At 34.9% G+C, this 26,826-nt stretch overlaps 1 protein-coding gene across 6 annotated transcripts in view; it reads right to left on the reverse strand.

The window, feature by feature from the left end:
* Nucleotides 1-26,826, reverse strand: part of USP42 (ubiquitin specific peptidase 42) — a 160,881-nt gene that overhangs the window by 2,648 nt on the left and 131,407 nt on the right. For 5 of the 6 annotated variants that reach the window (XM_074208162.1, XM_074208163.1, XM_074208165.1 and 2 more), the window contains 6 exons: nucleotides 26,028-26,777; nucleotides 25,794-25,888; nucleotides 5,132-6,625; nucleotides 3,455-3,789; nucleotides 980-1,074; nucleotides 158-202 (listed from right to left, as the gene is read on the reverse strand). In XM_074208162.1, coding sequence (XP_074064263.1) covers nucleotides 164-202; nucleotides 980-1,074; nucleotides 3,455-3,789; nucleotides 5,132-6,625; nucleotides 25,794-25,888; nucleotides 26,028-26,777 — 2,808 coding nt within the window. In that variant the 3' untranslated portion in view covers nucleotides 158-163. Of the gene's footprint in view, nucleotides 1-157; nucleotides 203-979; nucleotides 1,075-1,591; nucleotides 3,790-5,131; nucleotides 6,626-25,793; nucleotides 25,889-26,027; nucleotides 26,778-26,826 lie in introns of those variants that run through there. The other variant, XM_074208167.1, reaches the window with a different exon arrangement.

The raw sequence follows: 26,826 nt of genomic DNA on the forward strand, positions 1-26,826 counted from the left end.
CATAATGAAATAATGAATAAGATCAATGCCACTACCTGAGCTACCTGTCATCTTTAAAGTCACTACGCAGTCACTCCTGCTGTCACCTTCCTCACTAGAGTTCTATCTTTGTTAATTTCAAGACAAATTGTCACATACAAAGATGAAAACAGCTTACCGGTAACTAGTGTATTTTTTCTTTTGAGGATGAGTTTTCATTCACCTAGGAAAAAGTAGGGGGTAGGAAACAGTTTTATAATTTGGTTTTATGAAGTCTTAGTCACTCATGCTACACATTTATGTGCAGTGATAACATTTTCAACCAACCATCTAGCTTAATGTTAAGCTGCAATAAATAAACCCTTTAAATTTTAAACAAGTAGTTACTGACAATTAGTAAACTTATTTTATAAAATAATTCATTTATTTCCTCTTTCCAAAAAACCCACAAAGACTAATAGTCAGAACTTTTGCTTGATATTTTAGTGACTTTGGAACCAAAATTTGATTGCCCCCCCCACCAAGGAAGAAATCAAGCACAGGATACACATTTAAAATAACAAATGGCAATAAATTGTAATTACAGATCCCAGGTTAAAAGTCATTCACAAGAGAGAATCAATTTAATGTACTCGGAAAACAATTCAAATGAGAAAGGAAAAAATGGCCTATGTACCAGGATGATAGGCTTAGAAAGTATGAAAGATAGTTAATGAACAAGAAAAGTCTACCCTCAGCAAAGAAAAATTTTTGTCACTGCAGGTCAAATTGGCCTCCCTTCCTTTCCCTAGTCTGGACAGGACCAGCAAAGATGTCCTAGGGTCTCAGTCTGGGTTCCTACCTAAAAGTTCTTGGCTACAAACCAATCACCAGTTGCAATCAGCTTAAGAATGATATAAGATTGAAAATTCGGAGAAAACGTAAAACAATTTCTTTAAAAATGCTCTGATCCATGCTATTAAATAATAAACAAAATATTTTTGTTAGTATTTCAACATACTTTCCATCTAGATTCATCTGTACTTGTAGAACTGTCATCCAAGTGTTTACTGGAAAACTTCTGACTGTAGTCCTTATGAAAGGAGAGGTCTTTAGCTGAAACATGAACATTTTTACATTGATGTAGAATTCCTTTAAGTCAGTGACATGATAAGCAGATGAACAAACTCATCTCCCTATTCCTGTTTAATAGTGGCATACTAAATTATGGGCAAGAAAGGAATCAAATGAGTTCCCTGACCACTAACATTTTAAATTATAATATAAACTCAACAATTAATTTTTAAAAGAAAAATTCTTCAGCCTTCATTTTTCAAGCTAGCAAGTTTGACCTGCCATATGCTCTTCATAAATTTATCTGTAATAATCCTCTTTAATACTGCTAAGCATCCTTCCCAGAGAAATTACCGTAAATTTATTGGTCTTCTGTAAATGTAATTTTTTTTTTTTGGTTACCACACCTTCTTATTGTACTACTCAGTCATCAAATCCTCCTAACTGAATTGCTAATCCCCTCTTTGAGAACAGGGAAATATGTCTTCTATTTATTTTATAATAGTCCCCTTCCCCCCAGTTTTTCCTCTCCTTCCTCCCAACACTCCCCCCTCCCCCCATGGCAAGCAAAGCACACGGTACAGTAATACATCCATCTGTAGCACAGCTGAAAACAGAAAGAAAGCAAAAAAGCTTTTGATCAGCCAAAATAGATATCACAAAGTTCATGCATCTTGCTCATGGAGAGGTACCTCAGGCCCACACTTGAGCCTATTTATTGTCAAATTACATATACTTAAATTCTAACAACCTTCATTATATGATTTCTAAGCCACCAAAAAATAGAAGCAGCAACTGAAAAGGGGGTAAAGTGGGTGTTAACAGGTAGACATATGACAGTATCAAAAATTGGGAACTAAATGGCAAGGGGGAAAGAAAAAATATAACAAGCAGATTACACGAAATCAAAAAGCACAGCAATCTGAGCCCATTAATATAGCAGCAAATAATCTTCTACACCTCGAGAGACCCTGGTGGCATCAGTGGAACACCCCACAGTATAATTAATTGATGTTCCTAATGATAAACCCTTGCCACCATGAACTAGTATCACTACTGGATACTATGCTTTGGCAGCAGTGACAGCACTGACTCTCACACTAGCTGAGAGTGGTCCTGCCACATGCTGGTCCTTCCCAGGGCTCCAGGTGATGAGCATGTGCTGTTGCAGAGAAAGTGCCAACAGCTCTTGTGAAGCAAGTTTCCACTCTGAGGAGTTCTCTATACCAGTGAAATCACAGATCTAATTCCTTCCTTTACAACACTGTTAAGGTGGCAAGGAAGCATGTAATTGATATACTTCAGAATAGGAATTCACCTTTTTTGCATGTCTCATATGTCTAGGGCAGTCTATTAAGGCCTCTGGCTGTCTTAAATAATTTTTTAAAATTCATAAATAAAGGAATTAATTTCAGATGGAAATTAGTAAAAAAAAAAACAAACTAGAATTTTCCTATTCAAGATCACAGAGTTCCTGAAATCTATAGACCTTAGGTTAAGACTTCTACTGTACAGGGACTTAAATAAAACATGACAAATTTTGAAAATTTTTTATACTTTAAAGGGGTTTCTATAAATCTTCAGCTATCTGGAAATATCTTTTATTGAGAATTATTTGATCCTTGAAGGTTCTGTAAAGCTGCAGTTTGCTACACAAAGATTTTCAATAATGTTGTTTGTTTAGGAGTAAAAAGAATAATACACAGCAACTGTATATTGTACAACTTAACAATAAACAAGCTAAAATTACCAAAAGAAGAGTATCTTTCATGGAAAACAAATTTAGTTTGGTAAAAAGGCCAGAGATATAAAGCAGGCCATTCCAATAATGGGCACTATTATATGGTATAAGACCAAATTAAGGAACCCAATGCCATATTCTTGTTTCAAACCCAAAGTAGTGATCTACCAAAGATATGAAGTCCAAAGAGTAACAGGTAACAATAATAGTTCCAGTAATCAAAAAGAGGAAAAAAAAAACCATACAGAACACTTATCAGCCGATCACAGACTTAAAGCAAATTTGAAAAGGCCAATAGTATTGTCAAATCCTTATGTCTTACCCCCTTTCGTCCCATGTCTTTGTTGAACACACATGCTCACATGACAGCTATACACAGGCATTTATAATATAATGATAGGCTTCTTTACAGCTGCATTATAATCTAAGGAAATGTTGCTCCAAAGAACTCTTTTATTTCAGTGGTTTTTCATTTGACACTATTGCTATAGCATCAGGAATGACTGAAGAAGGGGAAAAGACTTCTAAGAGCCCACATTATTAAAACTATTTAGTGTTTCTAGATCTATGAAATGTCGAAGTCATACAGATGGCTAATAAGAGCACGTTCTAAACAGCTATCAACTTTTCTTTCATTTAAAATAAAATTCTTCATTTTTAACTCCTAATGTTTCCCCTTACCCTGGCCATACTCAGCTGGGTGATATTTATGATCCTGGCTTTCCATTCTTAAGAGTTTGGTTTTCTCTGGGTGACCATCATCTTCCTCATGAGAAAGTTTATTATATTTCTGGTAGTCCTCAGATGGCAAACCATCTTTGATGGGAGATTTGTCCTTTTTCTCCCAGGTTTTGTTATCAGTCTCAGAGCAGGAAGCCTTGAGTCCATGAAGATCTGAATGTTCAATATAGTCCTCTGATTTTTTTGCATGTTTCTTCTTTTTCTTCTTCTTTTTTTTGTGTTTGCGAAGATCAGCTTTGGAGTTGGCTATAGATAGATCCAAATCCTGATGATGCCTGCAGGAATGTAAAGCCAAAGTGTTAAAAAAAAAATCACTTCAAAAGAACATGGTGTATTACGAATGCTTATAACCTAAAAGGGATACTGGTTGAATATGGTGGATAAAATTTTGGTTGCATTGTGTTTTCGTAATAATTTAAGAGCTCACTGGAATAGACAAGGTGGTCTGCTGAGGACATCAAATGCACTACCAATAAAGTCATATTCTCCTTGTCCTTGGTTATGTAATTAATATGCATATAACAAAATCCACTTCACCAAAGGTTTTGATGCTTTTCCCTGAAACTAATGGTTACATAAGACAGGAGTGAAGGCTATTTTGCACCAATGCTTCAGGCACATCCAAAGGTATTACTTTCTTTAAACCTACTGTGTTCTTCCATCTCTCTGCCATTATTTATGATTATCTTTTTATAAGGTTTCAAGTTTAAAAAAGACAATGTTAAGTAAAAAATGAAGTTACTCTTTTTCACTCTCTCATTCCTTTAACAAAAACCATGAAAAGGTCATTTCACCCTTTCAAGTACTATATATAACTAATAAGCTATTTTTTTAAAAGTCTCACATTCCTCAATTAGATGTCTCAAATTGAGAGAGAAAAAAACAAAAAGCCAAGGAAACAAGTGACATCTCAAATCACAGTTCTGAACCACTAAATAAATGTCAAAGATATATCATGGAGAGGGGCAGCTAGGTGGCACAGTGGACAGAGCACTGGTCCTGGAATCAGGACAACCTGAGTTCAAATACAGCTTCAGACACTTAAAAGTTATATAGCTCTGTGACCCTGGGCAAGTCACTTAACCTCATTGCCTTGTAAAAGCAAAGCAAACAAAAAAACAAAACAAAAAAGATATATCATGTGCCTTCCAAAAAAAAATGTAGGGTCCAAGACTTCTCTTCTATTTAACTAAATATTTAATTTTTGGATAAATTTGAAGGAAAAAAAAAACACACAGGAGCCCTTGGAAAGAAAATATTCACTTAACATACCCATAGCTGAAGAATAAGGACTTCAATGCTATAATTCCAGTTTCTATATAAAAGTTCCAATTTTTCACCATAGCTTACACATTTACTTTCAGTGCAATTGTAGACAATCAATTAACTCAAATAGCCTATGATATTTCTGGAAGAAGTTTTATCCCTCTCTGAAATACAACAGCAATATTGTTCACAACAGCAAATTTGGTTTTGTATAGCTTAAAAATTTGGTATTCCTTGAAAATATATAAACATCAAATTTATTTGAATATAACAGATTTACTTTTTGTTATATCAGAAAAGGATGACTAATCCCAAACTAATAAACTTTGTTTAAAGAAAACTCATACTTACTTGCAACTTCGAGCTCTGCGTTTGTCTTTGGATTTCTTTTTCTTTTTCGATTTTTTGTGCTTCTTTACTTTCTGCTCTTCTAATGGCTCATTTTGCAAGGGTTTGGGAATTTTCTTTTCTAAGTCACTATCATTATTTTCTATGCTATCATATTTCCTTTTCCTCAATTTTACAGTTTCATGCTCATGAAACTGACTACAAAGATTTGAACTGTTTTCTTCAAGTGCAATTTTGTCATGAGAATATTTTTCAGGATACTGAAGAGATGAATGGGACGAGTCTACTTTATTACTGTTCGAGTGATGCTTTTCTTTTTCTTTAGGTGCTGGCTCATGAACCCATTTGCTTTTGTAATAGTCCTTGTGTGATCTACTATTGTACTGACTTGCTTTGTCATATTCACGATCACTGTGAGATGGCTTCCACTCTCTACCATCCCTTGAAGAATAAGGATAGTAATCATTGTAATATCTATATTTGTCCCATCTTCTCATTCCATCTGGATAATATTTCTCCCGACTCCAAGATCGCTCACTTTTAGAATGATAATATCTACTCCTTTCCTGATCAGATTTTCCTCTACTTCTGGATTGATAATGATTATGTTTTCCTAAGGATCTACTGTCAGGACTGCTGTTTTCATTATGAAAAGATTTATATTTACTTCCATTACAATGTTCTGATTTGTGGCGGCCCTTTTTGGTCCTCTCTCTACTATGGGAGACCCTCTTTTTGTAATAGTGGTTCTCTGTTTTGCTCCTGCTTTGCTTTGTTCGCTCTCCACTGGAAGAATGATCTCTTCGATTATGATGATGCCCTTTGTCCACTTTTCTGGGGCTACCACCCTTTTCCTTAACTGGAGAATTACTTTGAACTTTTTGTCTAATCTTATTTTCTTCACATCTCTCACTATTACTTTGTTCAATGCTCCCTTTTGAATAATGATTCTCTATGATTTTATCTAACTGGGTGGCAGACAGTTCGTTCAAAGACACATCTATGCTTTTAGAAAGGTCCTTTGTTTCCTTGCATTTTTCAGTACTAATAAATACTAAGAGTTTATTACTATCACATTCATTATCAAAACTATTTGAGGGAGTTTGGCTCAATTTTTCCACTGTTTCCACTGATGCAGAGTTTAGTGAATTGTCCTTTACTGTTCCTTTTATTTCTTGTGGTATTATGATCTTTTCATCTATGAAATTCCCAGGATCACACTGATTGGGAAACTGATCATCTCCAATGGCTTTCTTGTTAGCATTACAATGACTAATGATATTGGGAACAGATTCTTCTGTTTTGGCTATAATACTTTCAGGAAATTCTTCTTTGGTAGCAATAACAGTAGGATCTGAGGGCGGAAAGGTATTCTTTATTTTGCAGCTAAGACTTGAAGTAACTTTGTCTAGTTGTTCATAAGAAGCTGAACTGTTGCTACCAATAACAATTTCTGTTCCATGTTCTTCTTCAGATGGCTTCTCATTTCCAGTTGAACTATACCAAAATAAAAAAAAGGAAAAAAGAAAAAAAAAAGAAAATTAGCTTGAAATGAAACATCAAGATTTTAAAAACTGTTTTCAAGGATTATCAAACATGAACACATATTCAAAAAACATGGGTACTCCTATGTTGTTTTGGACTAAAAACTGACCCTTAAAATCTATTTATAAAATATATTACAGTAAAATATGCTTAAGTGCAATGTATCATTCTTTAACTATTTCAAAAATTTAATATAAAACATTCTACCAAACCCTTCCAAGTTTTTAACCATGATAATTCTAGAATTTCCAAATAGCCTTTATTTCCATTCAATTTGTTAAATTCTATCTATCATAAAGAATCAGGTAGACTGAGATGCAAATTAGTTTCTACTTTCCCCAATATTCCAGGGTCTATAATTTTTACTAGAATCTCAAGAGATAAAATTCTCTCAATTAACAGAAGTTTATTCCTCAACAGGTCTGCAATCTCATTAATGTGGGTCCCCCTTCTAACAGAGTAATATCACAAGCCCTCAATACTTTCTCTTCCGATTTAAATCCTATCACTGAACTCCATTAAAATTTTATAATGTACCTTAGACCTCCCCTTTATATTTCTTGATGTCACATAAATACAAATATATCATATAGATGAGCTACTATCTTGCCTATGTGGGTAGTTATCCGTTATATCATTTCATTTTTAAATTTGAGAAGCCCAAAACCAAAATTCTTGTGATAGAAGAAAACAAATTCCTGTTTTGACCATATCCAAAAAATGTCTCAATCTTAAGCCTATCACTTTTTTCTCAGCAGTTGAAATTGTATTGTCTTCTGTCCTCTGAAATTATAGTTGGTCATTGCTTTGAATTTATGAAGACTTCCAAAACTGCTAGTCTTTCAACACTGTTGTGGCACAAATTGTTTCCCTGGTTCTGCTCAAGTCTACATTTGTACATCTAATCTTCCCAGAATTCTCTAAAACTATTTCTTTCATTAATTTTTTATAGTACAATAGTATTTCATACTTTTGTAAACCCTAATTTGATTAGCCAATCCCTAAGTGATAAGCACCCCTTAAGTTTCCAGTTCTTTACCATCACCAGAATAATTATAGATATTTTTGTACATATATGATAATAGCTAACATCTGTATAGTCCTTACTTTTTGCTAAGCACTTTACAATTATCTTATTTGAATCTCACAATTCTGGGAGGTAGATACTATTATTTTCCTGAGTTTACAGATGAGGAAACTGAGGCAAAGGATAAGTGACTGGCCCAGGGTCACACAACTAATAAGTGTTTAAAGTCAGATTTAAACTCATGGCTTACTGATTTCATGTCCAGTATGCTATCAACTGCCCCATCTAGCTGTTTCCCATTGGATTTTTTTCCTCTTTGATCTCTTTGGAGTACAGGCCTAGATAGTAAACACTGACTAGGAAGGCAGAGTTTCAAATTGTTTTACAGAATACCTAGACCAATTCATAGCTTCACCAAAAGTACACTAATGTACCAGCTTTCTCACAATCCCTACAGCATTAGTCATTTTTTTTGTTAACTTTGTTAATCTGAGAGGCCAATATGAACAACTCTGAATGAGTAAAGACTTCATTTAAAAGGTGATGGAATATACCAGGACTTCTTATAACCAGCACAATGTTATCTGCAAATAAGCACACTAGAAGACCTCATTGTTCTGAATACCCTCCACAACAGTGTCAAACTCCCTCAGCAATCATGTCTCCCTGACTTACACCTTGCATGATCATTAATATCCAGCAGAGGATAGAACAAAATTATCTCTGTTGTTAAAAATTCATTCTAAGGAATCTTCTAAAATTCATATACATCAGTTATCTTGTTGAAAGAAGAGCTTAACTTAGCATTTTATTCTACCATAGCAATAGTCAATAAACAAGCTTAGTATAGGCAGTGTAGTAAAGAGCAGACCTCAGAGTCAAGATCTGCCTCTGAATACCCACTATAAGAACCTGGGCAAGTCTTTTGTCTCAATTCTCTAGAGGCTCAAAAATTTGCAGCTGAATCAGATTAAAATGTAATTTGACAGAACTTTTCCAGACTATAAATTACAGAGAAGGTGAGGACCTGGCATTGGTAGTGAGTGTTATTTCTTCATTCAGGGATTCTCTTTATTAGTTTAATCACAATTTCATTCCCTATCTCTATCTTGTAATCTCTGCACCTTTGTAACTGTAAAGATAGTCTGATATAGTCATTTGCAATAATCTGCCTGTTCCCTTAGGCTGCCTTGGTCTCTCTTCTATTATTTTCCTACATTCTCCCTTGGTCTTTTCATCAGCATACATGGATTCATCTATGTAGATGACATCCTGCCCCAATTGCCTATTAGATATTTCAAACTGGATGTCCTGGAGACACCTCCAACTCATACATTCCAAACAGAATTCAAATTCAATACTTAGCTTCTCACCACATACCAATTCTCTTCCAAATTTCCCTAGTTTTTATTAGGAGATGAGTGGGGATTGCTTTCTTTTTTTGTACTAAAATACCTAGCCTTGACTTTTCATTCTTGCCCCCACATAGCTAGTTAGTTCCTGACTCTTGTAGTTTCTACCTCTACAACATCCCTCACATCTTTTCCCCTTCTTTCCATTTACAAAGCTACTGCCTTAGTTCAGGCCTTTATCACCTCACCCCTACATTATTTTGCAACAGTCTACTAATAAGTTTTCTTACTTCACATCTTTTACCATTCTAGTTCATTCTTCACATGCTTGCCAATGTAATTTTCCCTTAAAGTTTAAGATGTAGCTATGTGTCCTCCCCACTCAACATTCTGGATAAAATATAAGACTGTCTTAAACTTTCAAGGTCCTACGCAACCAGTTCTCAACCCTGTTCTAGCTATGATCAAGTCAAACTAACCTACTCTGTGCTCTTCAATTTCAGCTCTCCATGGGCCATTCCTCACACCCATTAATGCACTCTGCTCACCTTCTCCAAAAAAAAAAAATAGGATATGACTGAACCACAAAAATGCTTATACATGTATCTGTCTTCCCCATTCAAATGGCAGTATCCTTGAAAGTAGAGATTGTTTCATTCTTTATCTCTATCACATAGCAGACACTTAATAAAGGCTTGATGACTGCTCATTATTAATATCTTATCAAGGATGCCCTTGAATTGTGATAGAAAATACCATCCACATCCAGAGAAAGAACTATGGAGTCTAAATGCAGAGTAAAGCACACAATTTTCCATTTTTTTAATTTGTTTTATGCTTTTTTGTTTTGTTTCCCTATTGTTCTCATTCTTCTTTTGGTATGTGTCTAATATGAAAATATGTTTAACATAATAATAATAAAAAATGTATAACCTATGTCAGATTTCTCACTGTTCAAGGAGATATGGAACCCAAAATCTTACCAAAAATTAATGTTGAAAACTATCTTTGTAAGTAGTTGGAAAAAAATACCTTTTTTTTTTTTAAAAAAAGGATGCCTTTGATACAGATAAAGGGGCGGGGAGAAAGGGGGAAAATACAAACAGAGGGAACATAGCATGGAGGGCAATACAGAGTTAGTAATTATAACTTTGAATGTGAATGGGATGAACTCTCCCTTAAAACGTAAGCGTATAACAGAGTGGATTAAAAACCAAAATCCTACAATATGCTGCTTAAAAGAAATTCATTTGAGGCAGAGAGATACATATAGAATAAAGGTAAAAGGCTAGAGCAAAATATGCTTTGCTTCAGCTGAAGTGAAAAAAGCAGGGGGTAGCAATCCTTATATCAGACAAAGCAGCTGAAAAAATAGAAAGAATTAAAAGAAATAAGGAAGGAAACTATACTCTGAAAAGGTACCATAGACAATAAAGTGATTTCAATGCTGAATATGTATGCACTCAATGGGATAGCATCCAAATTCTTAGAGGAGAAGCTGAAAGAATTACAGGAAGACATAGTGGGAGACTTCAATCTCCTGCTCTCAGATTTAGATAAATAGAATCATAAAATAAACAAGGAAGAAGTTAAGGAGGTAAATAAGATTGAGAGAAAACCTAGATATGATAGACTTATGGAGGAAATTGAATGGGGATAAAAATGAATATATCTTTTTCTCTGCAGTACATGGCACTTATACAAAAATTGACTATGTACTAGAGCATTAAAAAACCTAAAAATAAATTGCAGAAAGGCAGAAATAATGAATACAGCTTTCTCAGATCACAATGCAATAAAAATCATATACAATATTGGGTCAGGGAGATATAGACCCACAACTAGTTGGAAACTGAATAACCTCATTTTAAAGAATGAGTGGCTCAAACAATAATAGAAAGAATTAATTATTTTATCCTAGATATTGACAATAATGAAACAACATACCAAAACCTATGGGATTCACTCAAAGCAGCTGTCAGGGGATATATATTATACCTTTAAATGCTTACATGAATAAATCAGAGAAAGAGGAAATCAATGAACTAAATACGCAACTAAAAAAATTAGAGAAAGAAAAAATTAAAAACCCCCGATTAAATACCAAATTAGAAATTCTAAAAATTAAAGGAGAAATAAAATCAAAAACAAAAAAACTATTGAATTAATAAATAAAACCAGGAGTTGGTTTAATGAAAAAACCAATAAAATTGAAAAACCTCTGCTCAATTTGATTTAAAAAAAAAGAAAACCAAATTGCTAGTATCATAAATGAAAAAGGTGAACTCACCACCAATGAGGAAGTAATTAAAGTAATAATTCAGAATTATTTTGCCCAACTCTAAGTAACAATCTAAGTGAAAAGGATGAATATTTACAAAAATATAAGTTTCCCAGGTTAAATGAAGAGGAGATTAAATACCTAAACAACCCTATCTCAGAAAAAGAAATTCAACAAGCCATCATTGAACTCCCTAAGAAAAAAAAATTCCAGGGTGGCTAGGTGGCATAGTGGATAAATCACTAGCCTTGGAGTCAGGAGTACTTGGGTTCAAATCCGGTCTCAGACACTTAATAATTACCTAGTTGTGTGGCCTTCGGCAAGCCACTTAATCCCATTTGCCTTGCAAAAACCTAAAAAAAAAAAAACAAAACCCCACAAAACTCCAGGGCCTGATTAATTCCCAAGTGAATTCTACCAAACATTTTATTAGGCTTTTTTTTTTGCAAGGCAAATGGGGTTAAGTAGCTTGCCCAAGGCCACTCACATTTTTTGAAACTTTAATATTCTTTTTTATTTCTCCTGGTTGCCACTTTTTGTTTATTTTTAAAGATTTTATTTATTTTGAGTTTTACAATTTTCCCCCATAATCTTACTCCCCCCCCCAGAAGGCAATGTGCCAACTTTACATTGTTTCCATGGTATACATTGATCCAAACTGAATGTGATGAGAGAGAAATCATACCCTTTTAAAAAAATCATAAAGTATAAGAGATAGCAAGATCAGACAATAAGATATCAGTTTTTGCCCCTAAATTAAAAGTAATAGTCCTTGGTCTTTGTTCAAACTCCACAGTTCTCTCTCTGGATACAGATGGTATTCTCCATCACAGACAGCCCCAAAGTGACCCTGATTGTCGCACTGATGGAATGAGAGAATCCATCAATGTTGATCATCACCCCCATGTTGCTGTTAGGGTATACAATATTTTTCTGGTTCTGCTCATCTCACTCAGCATCAGTTCATGCAAATCCCTCTAGGCTTCCTCGAATTCCCATCCCTCCTAGTTTCTAATGGAACAATAGTATTCCAAGACATACCTATACCACAGTTTGCTAAGCCATTCCCCAGTTGAAGGACATTTACTTGATTTCCAATTCTTTGCCACCACAAACAGGGCTGCTATGAATATTTTTGTACAAGTGATGTTTTTACCCTTTTTCATCATCTCTTCAGGGTATAGACCCAGTAGTGGTATTTCTGGGTCAAAGGGTATGCACATTTTTGTTGCCCTTTGGGCATAGTTCCAAATAGCTCTCCAGAAGGGTTGGATGAATTCACAGCTCCACCAACAGTGTAATAGTGTCCCAGATTTCCCATATCCCTTCCAACAATGATCATTATCCTTCCTGGTCATACTGGCCAATCTGAGAGGTGTGAGGTGGTACCTCAGAGAAGCTTTAATTTGCATTCTCTAATAATTAATGATTTAGAGCATTTTTTCATATGGCTATGGATTGCTTTGATCTCTTCATCTGTAAATTGCCTTTGCATATCCTTTGACCATTTGTCAATTGGGGAATGGCTTTTAAAAAAAATTGACTCAGTTCTCTGTATATTTTAGAAATGAGTCCTCTGTCAGAAACATTAGTTGTAAAGATTGTTTCCCAATTTACTACTTCTCTTTTGATCTTGGTTATAGTCGGTTTGTCTGTGCAAAAGCCTTTTAATTTAATGTAATCAAAATCATCTAGTTTGCTTTTTGTGATGTTCTCCATCTCTTTCTTAGTCATAAACTGCTTCCCTTTCCATAGATCTGACAGGTAAACTAGTCCTTGATCTTCTAGTTTGCTTATCGTATTGTTTTTTATGTCTAAATCCTGTATCTATTTTGATTTTATCTTTCAAAAAGTTTCTGAGTCTGCTTTTGCAAATAGACTCCCAGGTATTTTATATTGTCTGAGGTTACTTTGAATGGGATTTCTCTTTCTAGCTCTTCCTGCTGTATCTTGCTAGTCATATATATAGAAAAGTTGAGAATTTATGAGGGTTTCTTTAATATCCTGCAACTTTGCTAAAATTGCTAATTATTTATAGTAGTTTTTTGGATGATTTCTCTAGGTAGACCATCACGTCATCTGCAAAAATATACCAAACATTTAAGGAACAATTGGTTCCAATTCTATATAAACTCTTTGGAAAAATAGGGGAAGACAGAACTCTGCCTAACTCTTTCTGTAACACCAATAGATGCTGAAAAAGCTTTTGACAAAATACAGCATCCATTCCTACTAAAAACACTAGAGAGTATAGGAATAAATGGTTTGTTCCTTAGAATAATAAGCAGTATCTAACTGAAACCATCAACAAGCATTATATGCAACAGGGATAGGCTTGAGGCATTCCCAGTAAGATCAGGGTTGCAACAAGGATGCCCATTATCATCACTACTATTCAATATCATATTAGAAATGTTAACATCAGCAATTGGAGAAGAAAACGAAATTAGAGGAATTAGAATTGGGAAGGAAGAGACAAAATTTTCACTCTTTGCAGATGATGTGATGGTCTACCTAGAGAATCCCAACAAATCATCCAAAAAACTAATGGAAACAATTAGCAATTTTAGCAAAGTTGCAGGATATTAAAAAAAAAAACACCTCACAAATCCTCAACTTATTTGCCAAGGTAGACTCAGAAACTTTTTGAAAACAAGCACAAAACACTCCTCACACAAATTCAATCAGATTTAAATAACTGGACAAACATCAACTGCTCATGGATAGGTCAAGCTAATATAATAAAAATGACAATTCTATCAAAACTAAACTACCTGTTTAGTGCCCTACCAATCAAAGTTCCAAAAAATTACTTTGAGTTAGAAAAAGTTGTAAGTAAATTTATATGGAGAAATAAAAAGTCAAGAATTTCCAGGGAGTCAATTAAAAAAGTGCAAAAGAAAGTGACTTAGCCTTACCAGATCTAAAATTACATTATAAAGCATCAGTCATCAAAACTGTCTGGTACTGGCTAAGAAATAGAGTGGTGGACCAGTGGAATAGACTAGGTGCAAAAGCAGGAGAGGATTATAGTAATCTGCTGTTTGATAAACCCAAAGAGTCCAGCTATTGGGATAAAAACTCTCTCCTCAATAAAAACTGTTGGAAAAATTGGAAGTTAATACGGAAGAAACTTAGATTAGACCAACACCTCACATCCTTTACCAAGATAAGATCAAAATGGATACAGGATTTAGACATAAAAAAAAAACATTTTAAGCAAACTAGGAGATCAAGGACTAATTTACCTGTCAGATCTATGGAAGGGGAAGCAGTTTATGACTAAGGAAGAGATGGAGAACATCACTAAAAACCAAACTAGATGATTTTGATTACATTAAATTAAAAATCTTTTGCACAGACAAAACCACTGTAACCAAGATCAAAAGAAATGTAGTCAACTGGGAAACAATCTTTCAACTAATGTTTCTGACAAAGGACTCATTTCTAAAATATACCAGAGAACTGAGTCAACTTTAAAAAAAAAAAAGCCATTCCCCAATTGGCAAATGGTCAAAGGATATGCAAGGCAACTTACAGATGAGATCAAAGCAATCCATAGTCATATGAAAAATTGCTCTAAATCATTACTGATTAGAGAAATGCAAATTAAAGCTTCTCTGAGGTATGTACCCCCTCACACTTCTCAGACTGGCCAATATGACCAGAAGGGGATAATGATCATTGTTGGAAGGGTTGTGGGAAATCTGGGACACTATTGCATTGTTGGTGGAGCTGTGAACTCATCCAACCTTTCTGGAGAGCAATTTGGAACTACGCCCAAAGGGCTACAAAAATGTGCATACCCTTTGACCCAGCAATACCACTACTGGGTCTAGACCCTGAAGAGATGATGGAAAAGGGTAAAAAACATCACTTGTACAAAAGTATTCATAGCAGCCCTGTTTGTGGTGGCAAAGAATTAGAAATCAAGTAAATGTCCTTCAACTGGGGAATGGCTTAGCAAACTGTAGTATATGTATGTCTTGGAACACTATTGTTCTATTAGAAAGTAGGAGGTATGGGAATTCAGGTAAGTCTGGAGGGATCTGCATGAACTGATGCTGAGTGAGATGAGCAGAACCAGAAAAACACTGTACACCCTAACAGCAACATGGGGGCGACGATCAACCTTGATGGACTCTCTCATTCCATCAGTGCAACAATCAGGGAAATTTGGGGCTGTCTGTGATGGAGAATACCATCTGTATCCAGAGAGAGAACTGTGGAGTTTGAACAAAGACCAAGGACTATTACCTTTAATTTAGGGGAAAAAAAAACTGATTATCTTATTGTCTGATCTTGCTATCCCTTATGCTTTATGTTTCTTTTATTTTTCTTTTTTTTTCTTTTTAGGTTTTTGCAAGGCAAATGGGGTTAAGTGGCTTGCCCAAGGCCACACAGCTAGGTAATTATTAAGTGTCTGAGACCGGATTTGAACCCAGGTACTCCTGACTCCAGGGCCGGTGCTCTATCCACTGTGCCACCTAGCCGCCCCTGTTTCTTTTTAAAAGGTATGATTTCTCTCATCACATTCAATTTGGATCAATGTAAACCATGGAAACAATGTAAAGACTGGCAAACTGCCTTCTGTGGGGGGGGTGAGGGAAGTAAGATTAGGGGAAAAATTTTAAAACTCAAAATCAAAACATCTTTAAAAAAAAAAGAAAGGAAAAAGGATGCCCTTGGTATACATATACATATACATATACATATATATATATACACACACACACACACACACACACACACACATATATATGTACATATAAAAGATTCTCTTTACAAAGCATAACCAGAATGTTTTCAGAGACTATTATTATCTCAAGAAAACAAGCAATTTTCATTTCATTTTTCTTTGATATATTTGTCTAAGATTCCTATACTAATAGTAGGCCAAGAAAATATAAAATCCACACATTTTTTCATAGCATCACATGTAAAATTCACATGCATATATTTCATTATTGGGTTTACTGCATATTAAGCACAATCAGAACTCAATAATTCAGGCTACATTATTTTAAAATGTATGATACTGCCTTGTATGTGAATAGTTTTTAACAATTCATAAAGCATTCATACAAACATTTTATCATCTGATTCTCACAAAAACTCTCAAGAATCACGTAGGGCAAGTGGTATTATTTCTGATTTTAGACAAGGAGACTGAAGCTTAAGGATGCCAAGTGACTTGTCCCTGGTCACATAGCTAGTAATCAGCAGTAGATCTGGAACTTAGTTTCAGATTTTTCAACTCTTTACACTTCACTCTGCTCCCTAACCTAGTTTACTTGAAACTAAGAAAATGAACTTTCAATAGATTATTAATAAGCATATATTCATCTTCCCCAAAAGACTTTTTTGACTTTTAACATCATCCACATCCAGATTCTAAGCACTGTGAGAGATCTTGGATTTCAAAGGCAAAAACATCTACTGCTATAAAATAATTTACATTGTACTCAGGGGATAATGAAGTATATTCACAAATACTACAACACAGGGAGAAAAGGCTGCAAAAGGGAGATAAGGTGAGTGATCTAGTAATATTTAAGGAGAGAGAACACTGACAATTGTACCAGTGAGGCCAAGGATGACTACACAAGAGGCATATAAGTAGCAAATATTGATTACACATTTTTATGTGGGTGAGAAAACTTAAATTTAAAGTCTAAACTCTAGTGTGCTACAGTCCTTAAGTTATGGATACCCTAACTCAGAATGGCCCAGAGCCTTCAGTCTCCAGAACCATGCCAGGCCAGTAAACTGGTCTTCCATTTCTTCTTTTTTTTTAATTACTCAATAGGGCAGCCAGGTGGCATAGTAGATAGAACACCAAAACTGCAGTCCGGAGGAGCTGAGTTCAAATCTATCCTCATACACTTAATAATTACCTAGCAGTGTAACCTTGGGCAAGTCACTTAACCCCATTGCCCTGACAAAAAAAAAAATCATGCACCTAAATCACTCCTCAATAATTTCCCATCAGATAAGGGCTGACCAGAGTTGGGAAAAGGTAGGCTTCTATGATCATATAGGGGTCTATGCTTACTTCCATCATATGCTTGATCACTAGAGAATTAATATTGACCTTCAGGTATTCTGCATGTTTTTCCACCTAATACCATAAGACTACTTTTTACCATGGAGTCCCTAAGGCACTAAGCTTGAGACTTCTGTCCCTTTACTGTTGCTAGAAACTGGCTCAACAATTTTATCAAGAACTAGGTTCTCTACCCTTGCTAGGCCTCAGATTTTAAGTTGTTCCAGAGCAAATCACCTACTTCCCCAGAAGTACCACAAAAAGATAACTGAGCATACTGTTGCAGAGTGCTCCCAATAAACACTTTCAAGTGATGTAGATCCATCAACTCCTCAATAATAAGTCTTAGAGATGTCTGGCAGTTGCTACACATTAGTTTTATATATTCATTACCCTTAGTTACTGAATTTACATCAATACTTCAATAGTAATATTCAACTTCACTAAAATGAGTGCTCCTTCTAATATTAGACCAAAAGTTAGATGCATCTTTTTAACCAGTAACTCCTGTCCATGTTCTCTCCATAAATCTTTCTCAGATCCACAGAAGTTTACTTAGCCGAATTCAATTCTGGCTCGATACTATTTCAGTGAAGTATGAGGGTGGTCCATGACTTACCTCTCACTTTTAAGTACCAATCAACCTTCTGTGAAGTCATACATTTCTCTGATAACTTTTTACCATTATTCTACCCAATTCTTTGTTAATAATATCTTTCAGCCTACTTACATTCACCATGCATCTTTTGGATGTTCTCTGAATGACTCACAACTTCAAAGAGTGTCATTCCAAAATAAAGCTTTATATATCACAAAAATATTGGTCTTAAGATTTACCAGTTTCAGGGAAAAGTTTGAAGTCATGAAAATTCCTGTAAATTTCCCAAAGGCTATCTAATCCATTCATCTTCTGTTCAATTCTGGACCCAGCATATTATTCATCCAAGCTCTGTAAGTCATTCATCCAATTGTATCTCATAGCCTAGTCAATAAACAATTCTCTTTTCACTTTTTTTTTTTACTAAGTGGATAGTCAATATGAATTTTTTTGAATGATTGTTTCATTTACGAGGTTTTACAATGTATTGCCAAGGATTGCTATAATGAGTGCAATATGTCATCCACAAACAAGAGAATCTGAAGAACAACAGTATTTAGAGGAAATTGTTTGGACTTCCAGCTAATTCTCATCTATAAGCATGGCAAACAGTTTTGGAGAGCATGTCTCCTTCCTTGCTTTATGCCAGACTTAATATTATTAATTGGAAAATCAAAAGACAAAAAGTTCTTTTTTTTGGTAAGGCAATGGGAGTTAAGTGACTTGTCCAAGGTCACACAGCTAGGTAATTATTAAGTGTCTGAGGCCAGATTTGCACTCAGGTCCTCCTGACTCCAGGACTTGTTGCTCTATCTATTTAGCTGCCCCCCTATATGGGAAAGATCTTTTTGGAGAAACCTGAATGAAGGTAGCTTTGCTCTGATTAAAACAATTCTTTTAAGGTCTAATAGTAAGCACAGTAGGATTTGATCTATTTTTTTGATGTACATTTCAATCATGTGACACCAAATATTTTCTATGCTGTAGAATGTTGCTTACTAAAGGATTTATTAGGGAGGTCATGGGCAGGGGCTACTGGTTGAAAAGATATGTTGAACTTTTAGTCTAATATTAGAAGGACCGGTATCAGCCCTGGAGTCAGGAGGACCTGAATTCAAATCCGGCCTCAGACACTTAATAATTACCTAGCTGTGTGGCCTTGGGCAAGCCACTTAGCCCCACTGCCTTGCAAAAAAAAAAAAAAAAAAAAAGAAATATTAGAAGGAACACCCATATTAATGAAGTTGAAGGATTGATTCAAGTATTGATGCTTTTCTTAGATACCCATCACATTTGTCCTTGGTGTATATAGAGATTATTTCCTTAAAAATTTTGTAGTCAATAAATGCTAGTTTCCAGGCACTTTTAAAAAAAGTATTAAAAGACTATAAATTTTTCTCTCAGATAACTGGAATACCAATCTCTTAATTCCTTCAAAACCATATCTCCAAAATGTACTTCCAACTTTGTAAACTTGGTTTACTCCAGTTGCCTTCCTCATCTTTGTTTTCTTTAAAGTCATTTCAACTCCTTTAAAGCAATATTCAGGAGTGTGATATTAGAGTAAAAATCACTGTCACTGATGGAGGAAAATAAGTTTATTATAGAAATTTTGATTGATCCTTTCTATTATTCATCCATTCATTATGCTTCAAAGCTTTATTATTAAGTGCCCTCAGAATGATCTGGCTAAGGTGGATCTCTAGTTAAGCTTTCTCTAGATGTTTTTTCTGCTATTTCTTCTTGATGCTTTTAGGAGGCATGAGTTTATATTCTAACCTGCTATTACAGTTAGTTGCTCTTTGGTTGACAAGGAAATCAAATATTTGCTGATAGAATGTTTTTGATCTCTTCTGATTTCCTTGTTAAGATGAATGATTTTTATATTGATCAAACTTCCTTAGAAGTAGGAATAATCTGTGTCAATATTCTTTCTTTTATCCATTTACTATTTTACAACATCAATAACTCATCTGAATAGATCAGCATTATCTCAATTTTATGCTATATATTCTAATTTTTATTCTTCCTATAATTAATATTGATTTTGATCTTTGTTTTATTAAGTAAAAGATGGTTTGATTATATGTAGACAGCTGATTCTGTAATAAATACTTTAGTAACCAATTTCTTGTCAATTCAAATAAATTCAATTTTAGGGTGACTGTTTGTTGCTTTACCACATCAAGCACCTTTTAGCTCTCTTATATCTCTTTTATGGCCCCTCTCATTTCTTACTCTTGAATATTTTTTTTTTTTTTGCTGTCCTTCCCTATATATTAAGCCTTTAAGCATATACTCATTTAATGGCTGAATTATTTTACTAGTGTGTATCTACCTTCTCCTCCCCTGCAATAATAACAAGCCTATGAGCTATGATTATCTTCAGTGGCATTTTTGCAAATGCTGATCATGAACACTGTTCATCATTTGATGATCAAGTACTCCATGAAATGATGTTTCTTAATTCCTTGGGATATTGAGTAAACTTACTCTACCAACTCTTTTGTCTTGTCAGGAAGACTTGATAAACTATCCTTTGTGACATTTTCTGGTTTCCCAGTTTAATTTATGCAAGAATAATTCAGTTCAGTCAGGGTTATGTCCACTCAATTACTAGATAAGGATTTTATATTTATATTTAATACAATCAACAGACAAGTTAACATTTATAGAAGATCTAAAAACTAATTCTTAGCACATTCCATTTTCTGCAATTGTCACAATTATGGCAGAAGCAGAAAGGGCTGCACAAGACTAGTGTGCATTTTTGTTTATGTTTAACCATGGACAAAAATTTCATCACCAATTGGCCGGCTTACTATTGATGAGACTTTCTAAATTGTTATTTTCAAAGTGCTTTTCATAATTGAGATGAATTTTGTGATTCTTTTTTCCTCTAGGGAGAAAAATGAATATATAAACACAAAGCAAAAAAGATAATAGGGGAAGGAAAATAGGAGACTCAAGACAAAGATCAACCAAGCTAAGTTTCCAACAATACTTATTCATAAATGATCTGACTCCAGGAATTCTTCTTGGACTTGTGACAAATTCACATTTATCTTTGAAGTTTGACTTCATTGTCTTCTTCTGAGTTTGTGTCTTAATTTTCCCTCTCATTATAATAACTTTCCATGATCAAGTTCTTTTTTGTTATTTGCTCGTTTTTCCAGTTACTTCTTGACTTTTAACTTCATGTTAAAGGTTATTTTTTATTCCCACTGTGGCAAGGGCACTATCTCAAGCTTCAGATTTTTCAAACTATGTTTTCTCAGGTAGTTCTGAAAGTATGTATGTTTTCAGTTCTTCCAAGGTGGATATTATCTAAGGTGAGGTGTGGTCACTATTCTCCTCACCTGTGCTTTGGTCTGTGAGTGACCACAAGCTCTCTCCTCCTCTATGGAATTGTAACCTGCTGCTCTGTAACTAAAGAAGTGCTTTCACTCCTCATGACTCTGAACTTATGAGTGTGGCTTCTTACACTCCTTTGGTGGCAAGTATCAGTGCTCCTTTCTGTCTTGGACCTGAGACTAGGACCTCTGCTCCCCTCAAAGTACTCTTCTCTGACCTAGAACTATGACCAAGGTCTCTGCTCCTCTGGATCTGCAAGTGCTAGAACGCCTTCTTGCCCTAGGACTACAACCAAGAACTATGAATAAGCAATGCAATAGGGTGCTGCACCCAATGCCAACACCAGAAAAGAGTTTCCCTCTAATCTTTTGACCAGTTGTTCAACCTCTTTACCATCTTATAGGTTGGGAACTCCTGAAGTTACTGCCATCACTGATGCAGTCACTCCCAAGGTCCACTGCTGGCTCATTGGAGCACAACCTGTGCTATACTGGAGTCTAGGCCCAATCACTATTTTGGTGGTCTTTTCTGCTGACCTCCCAAGTTTTCTTGGGCTGGAAATTTTTGGAGAGCTCAGATGAGCCCCTGCCTTTACTTATTTCCGAACCATGTTATATTCTAATTTGCTCTGGGGAGGGAGGTCTAGAATTGAGTGAAAGGAAAGTCATCATTACAAGTCACAAAACAAGTATTTGCACATTCAAGGAATATAAGACTATTCTAAAATTCATGATAACTCCTGGTAACTTTCCTAGTTTTGAGAAAAAAAGTGAGTAACATTCCATAATCATGGTGTTAAAACTAGCTTGCAGAATTAAAAAATTATTCAAGTGAAAGAAGTAGCTTTATAAGTATCTTAGCTGATAAGAAAATTACTGAAGGGATATAAAAACAATTACAGAACTCAGTTCACAAACAAGACAGACTGGAATTAGAACCACAATTTTATAGAAGCAAAGAAGTAGAAGAGACCTTAGAAATCATTTCATACACTATTCCTTTTGAATGAGTTCCTCATACAACATCCCCAACAAGTGATCACTGAGCTTTTCTTGGAACAGTTCCAGTTTCAGAGACTACTCATTATGTTTTCCAACATTAATTGTTAATAAGTTTAAGCTTTGTTGGAATGAACTAAAATCTGTTTTCTTATAGTGATCCTGGGGGAAAAGAAAAATTACACAAAATAAATCTATTTTCTCCATGTCAGTCTATTAAATTTCTGAAGACAGACATCATGGCTCCTCTAAGTCTTCTCTTCCATAAGCTAAATACCCACAACTCTTTTGGCCATTTTTTTTTTAATTTTTGCAAGGCAAATGAGGTTAAGTGGCTTGCCCAAGGGCCACACAGCTAGGTAATTATTAAGTGTCTGAGACCAGATTCGAACCCAGGTACTCCTGACTCCAGGGTTGGTGCTTTATCCACTATGCCACCTAGCCCCCCCCCCCCCTTTTTTAAGGTTTTTGCAATTGGCCATTTTTTATACAATGCAGTTTTCAAGTTTTCAAGTTCTGTCACCATTCTATCCAAGAATGAAAATACATTTGGACTTTTTTCTCTACTACTCTCACTTCCCCAATCATACTTATAACCCCTCTCTCAAAATTTTTTTTTTAAAATGAAGGAATTGCTTTCATTCACAAATCCTTTCAGGAAGAATAAACTATGTTCATTGAGGGAAATGACACAAAAAGCTGACTGGAAGAGCATATTAAGAATATGATATTCAGACTTCTAAGTTCAACTGCTTTTCACTAGAAATATTAATATTCTATCTTTCTTGATGAAATACTATCATTTTGCCCAAAAGATTTCCAACCTTACAGAAAAGTAAAGCAAGCATCTTGATCTTACTAGCTTTGCTGGTCCACTGCTAATGGCCCCCTTTTATGTTGGATTTTATCTCCCCCTTAGAAACAGAATTTAATATCTGCTATAATTCCTGCTGAAAATGATATTTTAGTTTTGAGACTCTGGTATGTTTACTATAGTCATCCTAAGTAAAATTAAAAATCAGAGAACATAAGGTCTGGAAGGAACCCTAGAATCAATTTGGTGTATCTGTCTGACTCCTTTCAAATTTCTCTCAATATAATAGAAATGAGAGAAAATAAGTCCAGAAAGACTAAGGGTCTTGCTAAGAGTCACATAGCTAGATGATACTAAAGTGGGGACCAGAAATCTGCATCTCCTGATTCTCAGTACTTTTCCTGTATTATCCCTGCTGTAGAAGAAGTGGAAGGAGGAATAAACAACTATTCCTGGCTTTCTGAGGGAGTGCTAGTGATAAATGCTGAACCTGTTACACACCTTGATTGATTATAATGTCTCCTCTTCTGCTAGGAATTGAATTTACTAGCCTTAGGTCCAAGAAGTCTATCTTTGCTCAAGCCTATAGTTCTTCAACTAACTTTTTTCTTTTTTGCACATCTCAACCTTTACTGAAATTCTGTTGCCTGTAAAATTATAATCTACAGCTAACCTCTTAGGTTGCCCCAGAGCACCAGCTAGCACCATTGGCCCCTAGAACAGGTCTATCCAACCTGCAGCCCTCATCACATGCAGCCATCAAAGCCCATTCATGCAGACATTATTGCATTTTATTTTTATATTCATTGGATTATGGATTACACTGTAGTTATAAATAAATATTAAATTCTATTTAATAGAACAGCCCTTGACAAGTTTTTGTTGAGCAATACAGCCCAGAAAAGCTAAAAAGTTGGATACCCATGGTTTAGACATTGGTCCTCCCAGTTTATCTTTTTCTTTGGTAAAATTTGTTTAAATTCATTTTTAAATGTGAAAAGATGGCCTCAGATTTGATTTATCTCCTGGACTAAATAGTCAGTCTGTACTTGGTAATAAGCACCTGCAATATATTAAGCAAAATTTTGGGGAATCAAATAAATAGAAATCATCATATTTTAAAAGTGCAATCTAAGGGTGATAATCATTAGTTAGAAATTCAATTTAACAATGGAACAAAAGGAATAGAATACCATTCAAATAAAGAAGCAGTTTAAAAAATATTAGAGGAAAACACATTTGATTGGGCCCTAGGAGATATGGATTCTGGGCTTAGCTATAACATGGCACACTAGGTAAATAATTTAACCTCTTGATCCTCAGTTTCTTCAACTCTAAAATAAGAAGTGGGAATGGATCATCTGTATAAAGGCTCCAACTTCCTGAGCTAATATTCTATAATTTTAAACAATGTAAAAATTGGAAAAATAAATCACCACATGGCACTTTTGGAAGTGATAATTTACCTTAAAAAGAAGCCCCCTTTACTGCTAAGAAGAAATGTATTTTATATCTTCATTATTAATTACAAGACATATGGTATAAATATTTACATTATTATTCAAATTATCATTTCAACTTCTTCAGTATTTCAATTAGTACTATATCAGTCAAGAAAAATTTTTGCCTCACATAATTCTCTCTCCCCTACTTTTTCTTTCTGCTCTGAAGCAGTTTATCATGAATAGAAGCAGAGGCATTTTCAGAGCAGACAAAGGGCTTGAAGGGAAGTTTACTCCTTGGCCCTGAATAGGCTTGGAAGATTCACATCTTTCATGGTTCGACTACTTCCCACCCATCTCTTCTAGGAGAGTACAGTGCTGCCTTCTCCCCAGTAACTCTCTGGCACTACTAGAAAAAGTACAGCAATGAATCAAAGCTGTAGCAGCTTCCTACACCTTTTCTCCCCAAATCAAAATTGCTTAAGTTTGAAAGACTAGTCTAAAAACTATTGCCTTTTAATCACCAAATAATAAGAAATTAATGAAAATTAGTATTAGGATATCTATACTGAATACTTCAAAGAGCTAAACTTTAACAAGTGTGGTACTTGCTCAAGCAACAGATTGTACCTCCTCTATGACTAAGATGATCTTCAAGAATTGCTGTGGCTGAAAAATTCATCACCCTGTGGCCAACCTGATATTGTGCCAATATTTCTGCCATCGACTGCTGTGTAACTTTGGCAGTTTCAAAGGCAGTAAAATCTCAAAGATTAATGGAAGGTTGAAGATGGAAACTACCTAAGAGAATTGAGGGAAATTACAACAAGTAAACACACCACTAAAGTGCATAAACATACTACTATCAAGTACTATTAAGTTATAATCCGAAAACAAGGCTATCAACCACAATTACAACTGAAAAAGGGGCTATTTGGAAGAAGAATGAACACACTAGCCTGAATGAGTCTAATTTAAATGGGACTGTTAGACTGACACATTAAAAAGTAGAAAATTTTGCACACAAAAATTACATTTTTGAAAAATTTTCTAAATTATAAAAGTCATTTCAGGAAATCATATGCAGATGTATAATAATATTAAGTGAAAAAAGATTGCTAACATTTGTTTAAATAATAGAGAGTTTTAGAATGCAATGAGATTCTTGATAAAGGACTTTCATTCCGATTATTTATTTTTTGTGTTACCTTATATCATCAGTCAAGCCTTTTAATTTGTTGCTGAATCTGAAAGACTCTACAATTCTGTCTTCTGGGAGTGGAGGCAAAGGAGTAGGCATCAACTAAAAGAAAAAACAAAATGATTCTTTATATATATATCAATGGGACAATTCTTTTCAACACTGTTGATGGCTATATTACCATTACTGTTATGTTTAAAGTTACCTCTTTAAAATGTACAAACTGATGAGGCATGCTCACCTTTCCATGTAATCCATTTGTCTTAGAAAAGGGATTTTCTGAATGTTTAGCAGGCTTGACTTGGCAAGTGTCATCAAATGACAGTCCATTTTCTTTAGGTTCACTATTTTCTATACTATTAGCACCATTTACTGTCACAGTTTCTGGCAGTTCATGATGAGAAACCTCATCTTCAGTATCTTGACAGGAAGAACAAGTGTTTGGGAGTATACCAACTCCATTTCCAGTCAGAAGTCCATTAAGAGGTTTTGCATGGCCATTCTCCTTACCCAGTCCCTTTGACTCCTCATCAGATTCTTCTGAAGACTCTGCACCATAAGGGACCAGCACACTGGAGGTGAGCTTGGACTTGCCATTCATTACTGGCTTGGAACAAGATTCACTTGTCGTGATCTGTTTTGATACTTTAGTAGTAATTGACATTGTCGATGCATTTGAGGTAGATTGTAATGCAGAAGAATTAGTAATGGTAGATGAGGGAATGGACTTGCTAAGGTTTTCTAAAGAACTGTTGTGAAGATTAGGTTGAGACTGACCTTGTCGAACAGGCAACTTGTTATGAATACTGATAGTGATTTTTTGCTTCTTGGGAGGTTCAGGAATAATTGAGGGTCTGTTAACTGTCCAGTTTTGAATAGAAGTTGAAGGAGGAGCAGGACTTGCTCTGCTTAAATTAGAATTACTAGCACTTGCCATTGAGCAGCTTGGAGTTTCTTTCAATGGTCCGGTCCCATTTAAGTGATTAGAATTCTGCAAGTAAAATATTAAAGACAATTGAGTTATTATACACAGAGAAAGA

This window comes from Macrotis lagotis, chromosome X (genome assembly GCF_037893015.1).
Source record: "Macrotis lagotis isolate mMagLag1 chromosome X, bilby.v1.9.chrom.fasta, whole genome shotgun sequence".
Taxonomy (NCBI): Eukaryota; Metazoa; Chordata; class Mammalia; order Peramelemorphia; family Peramelidae; genus Macrotis; species Macrotis lagotis.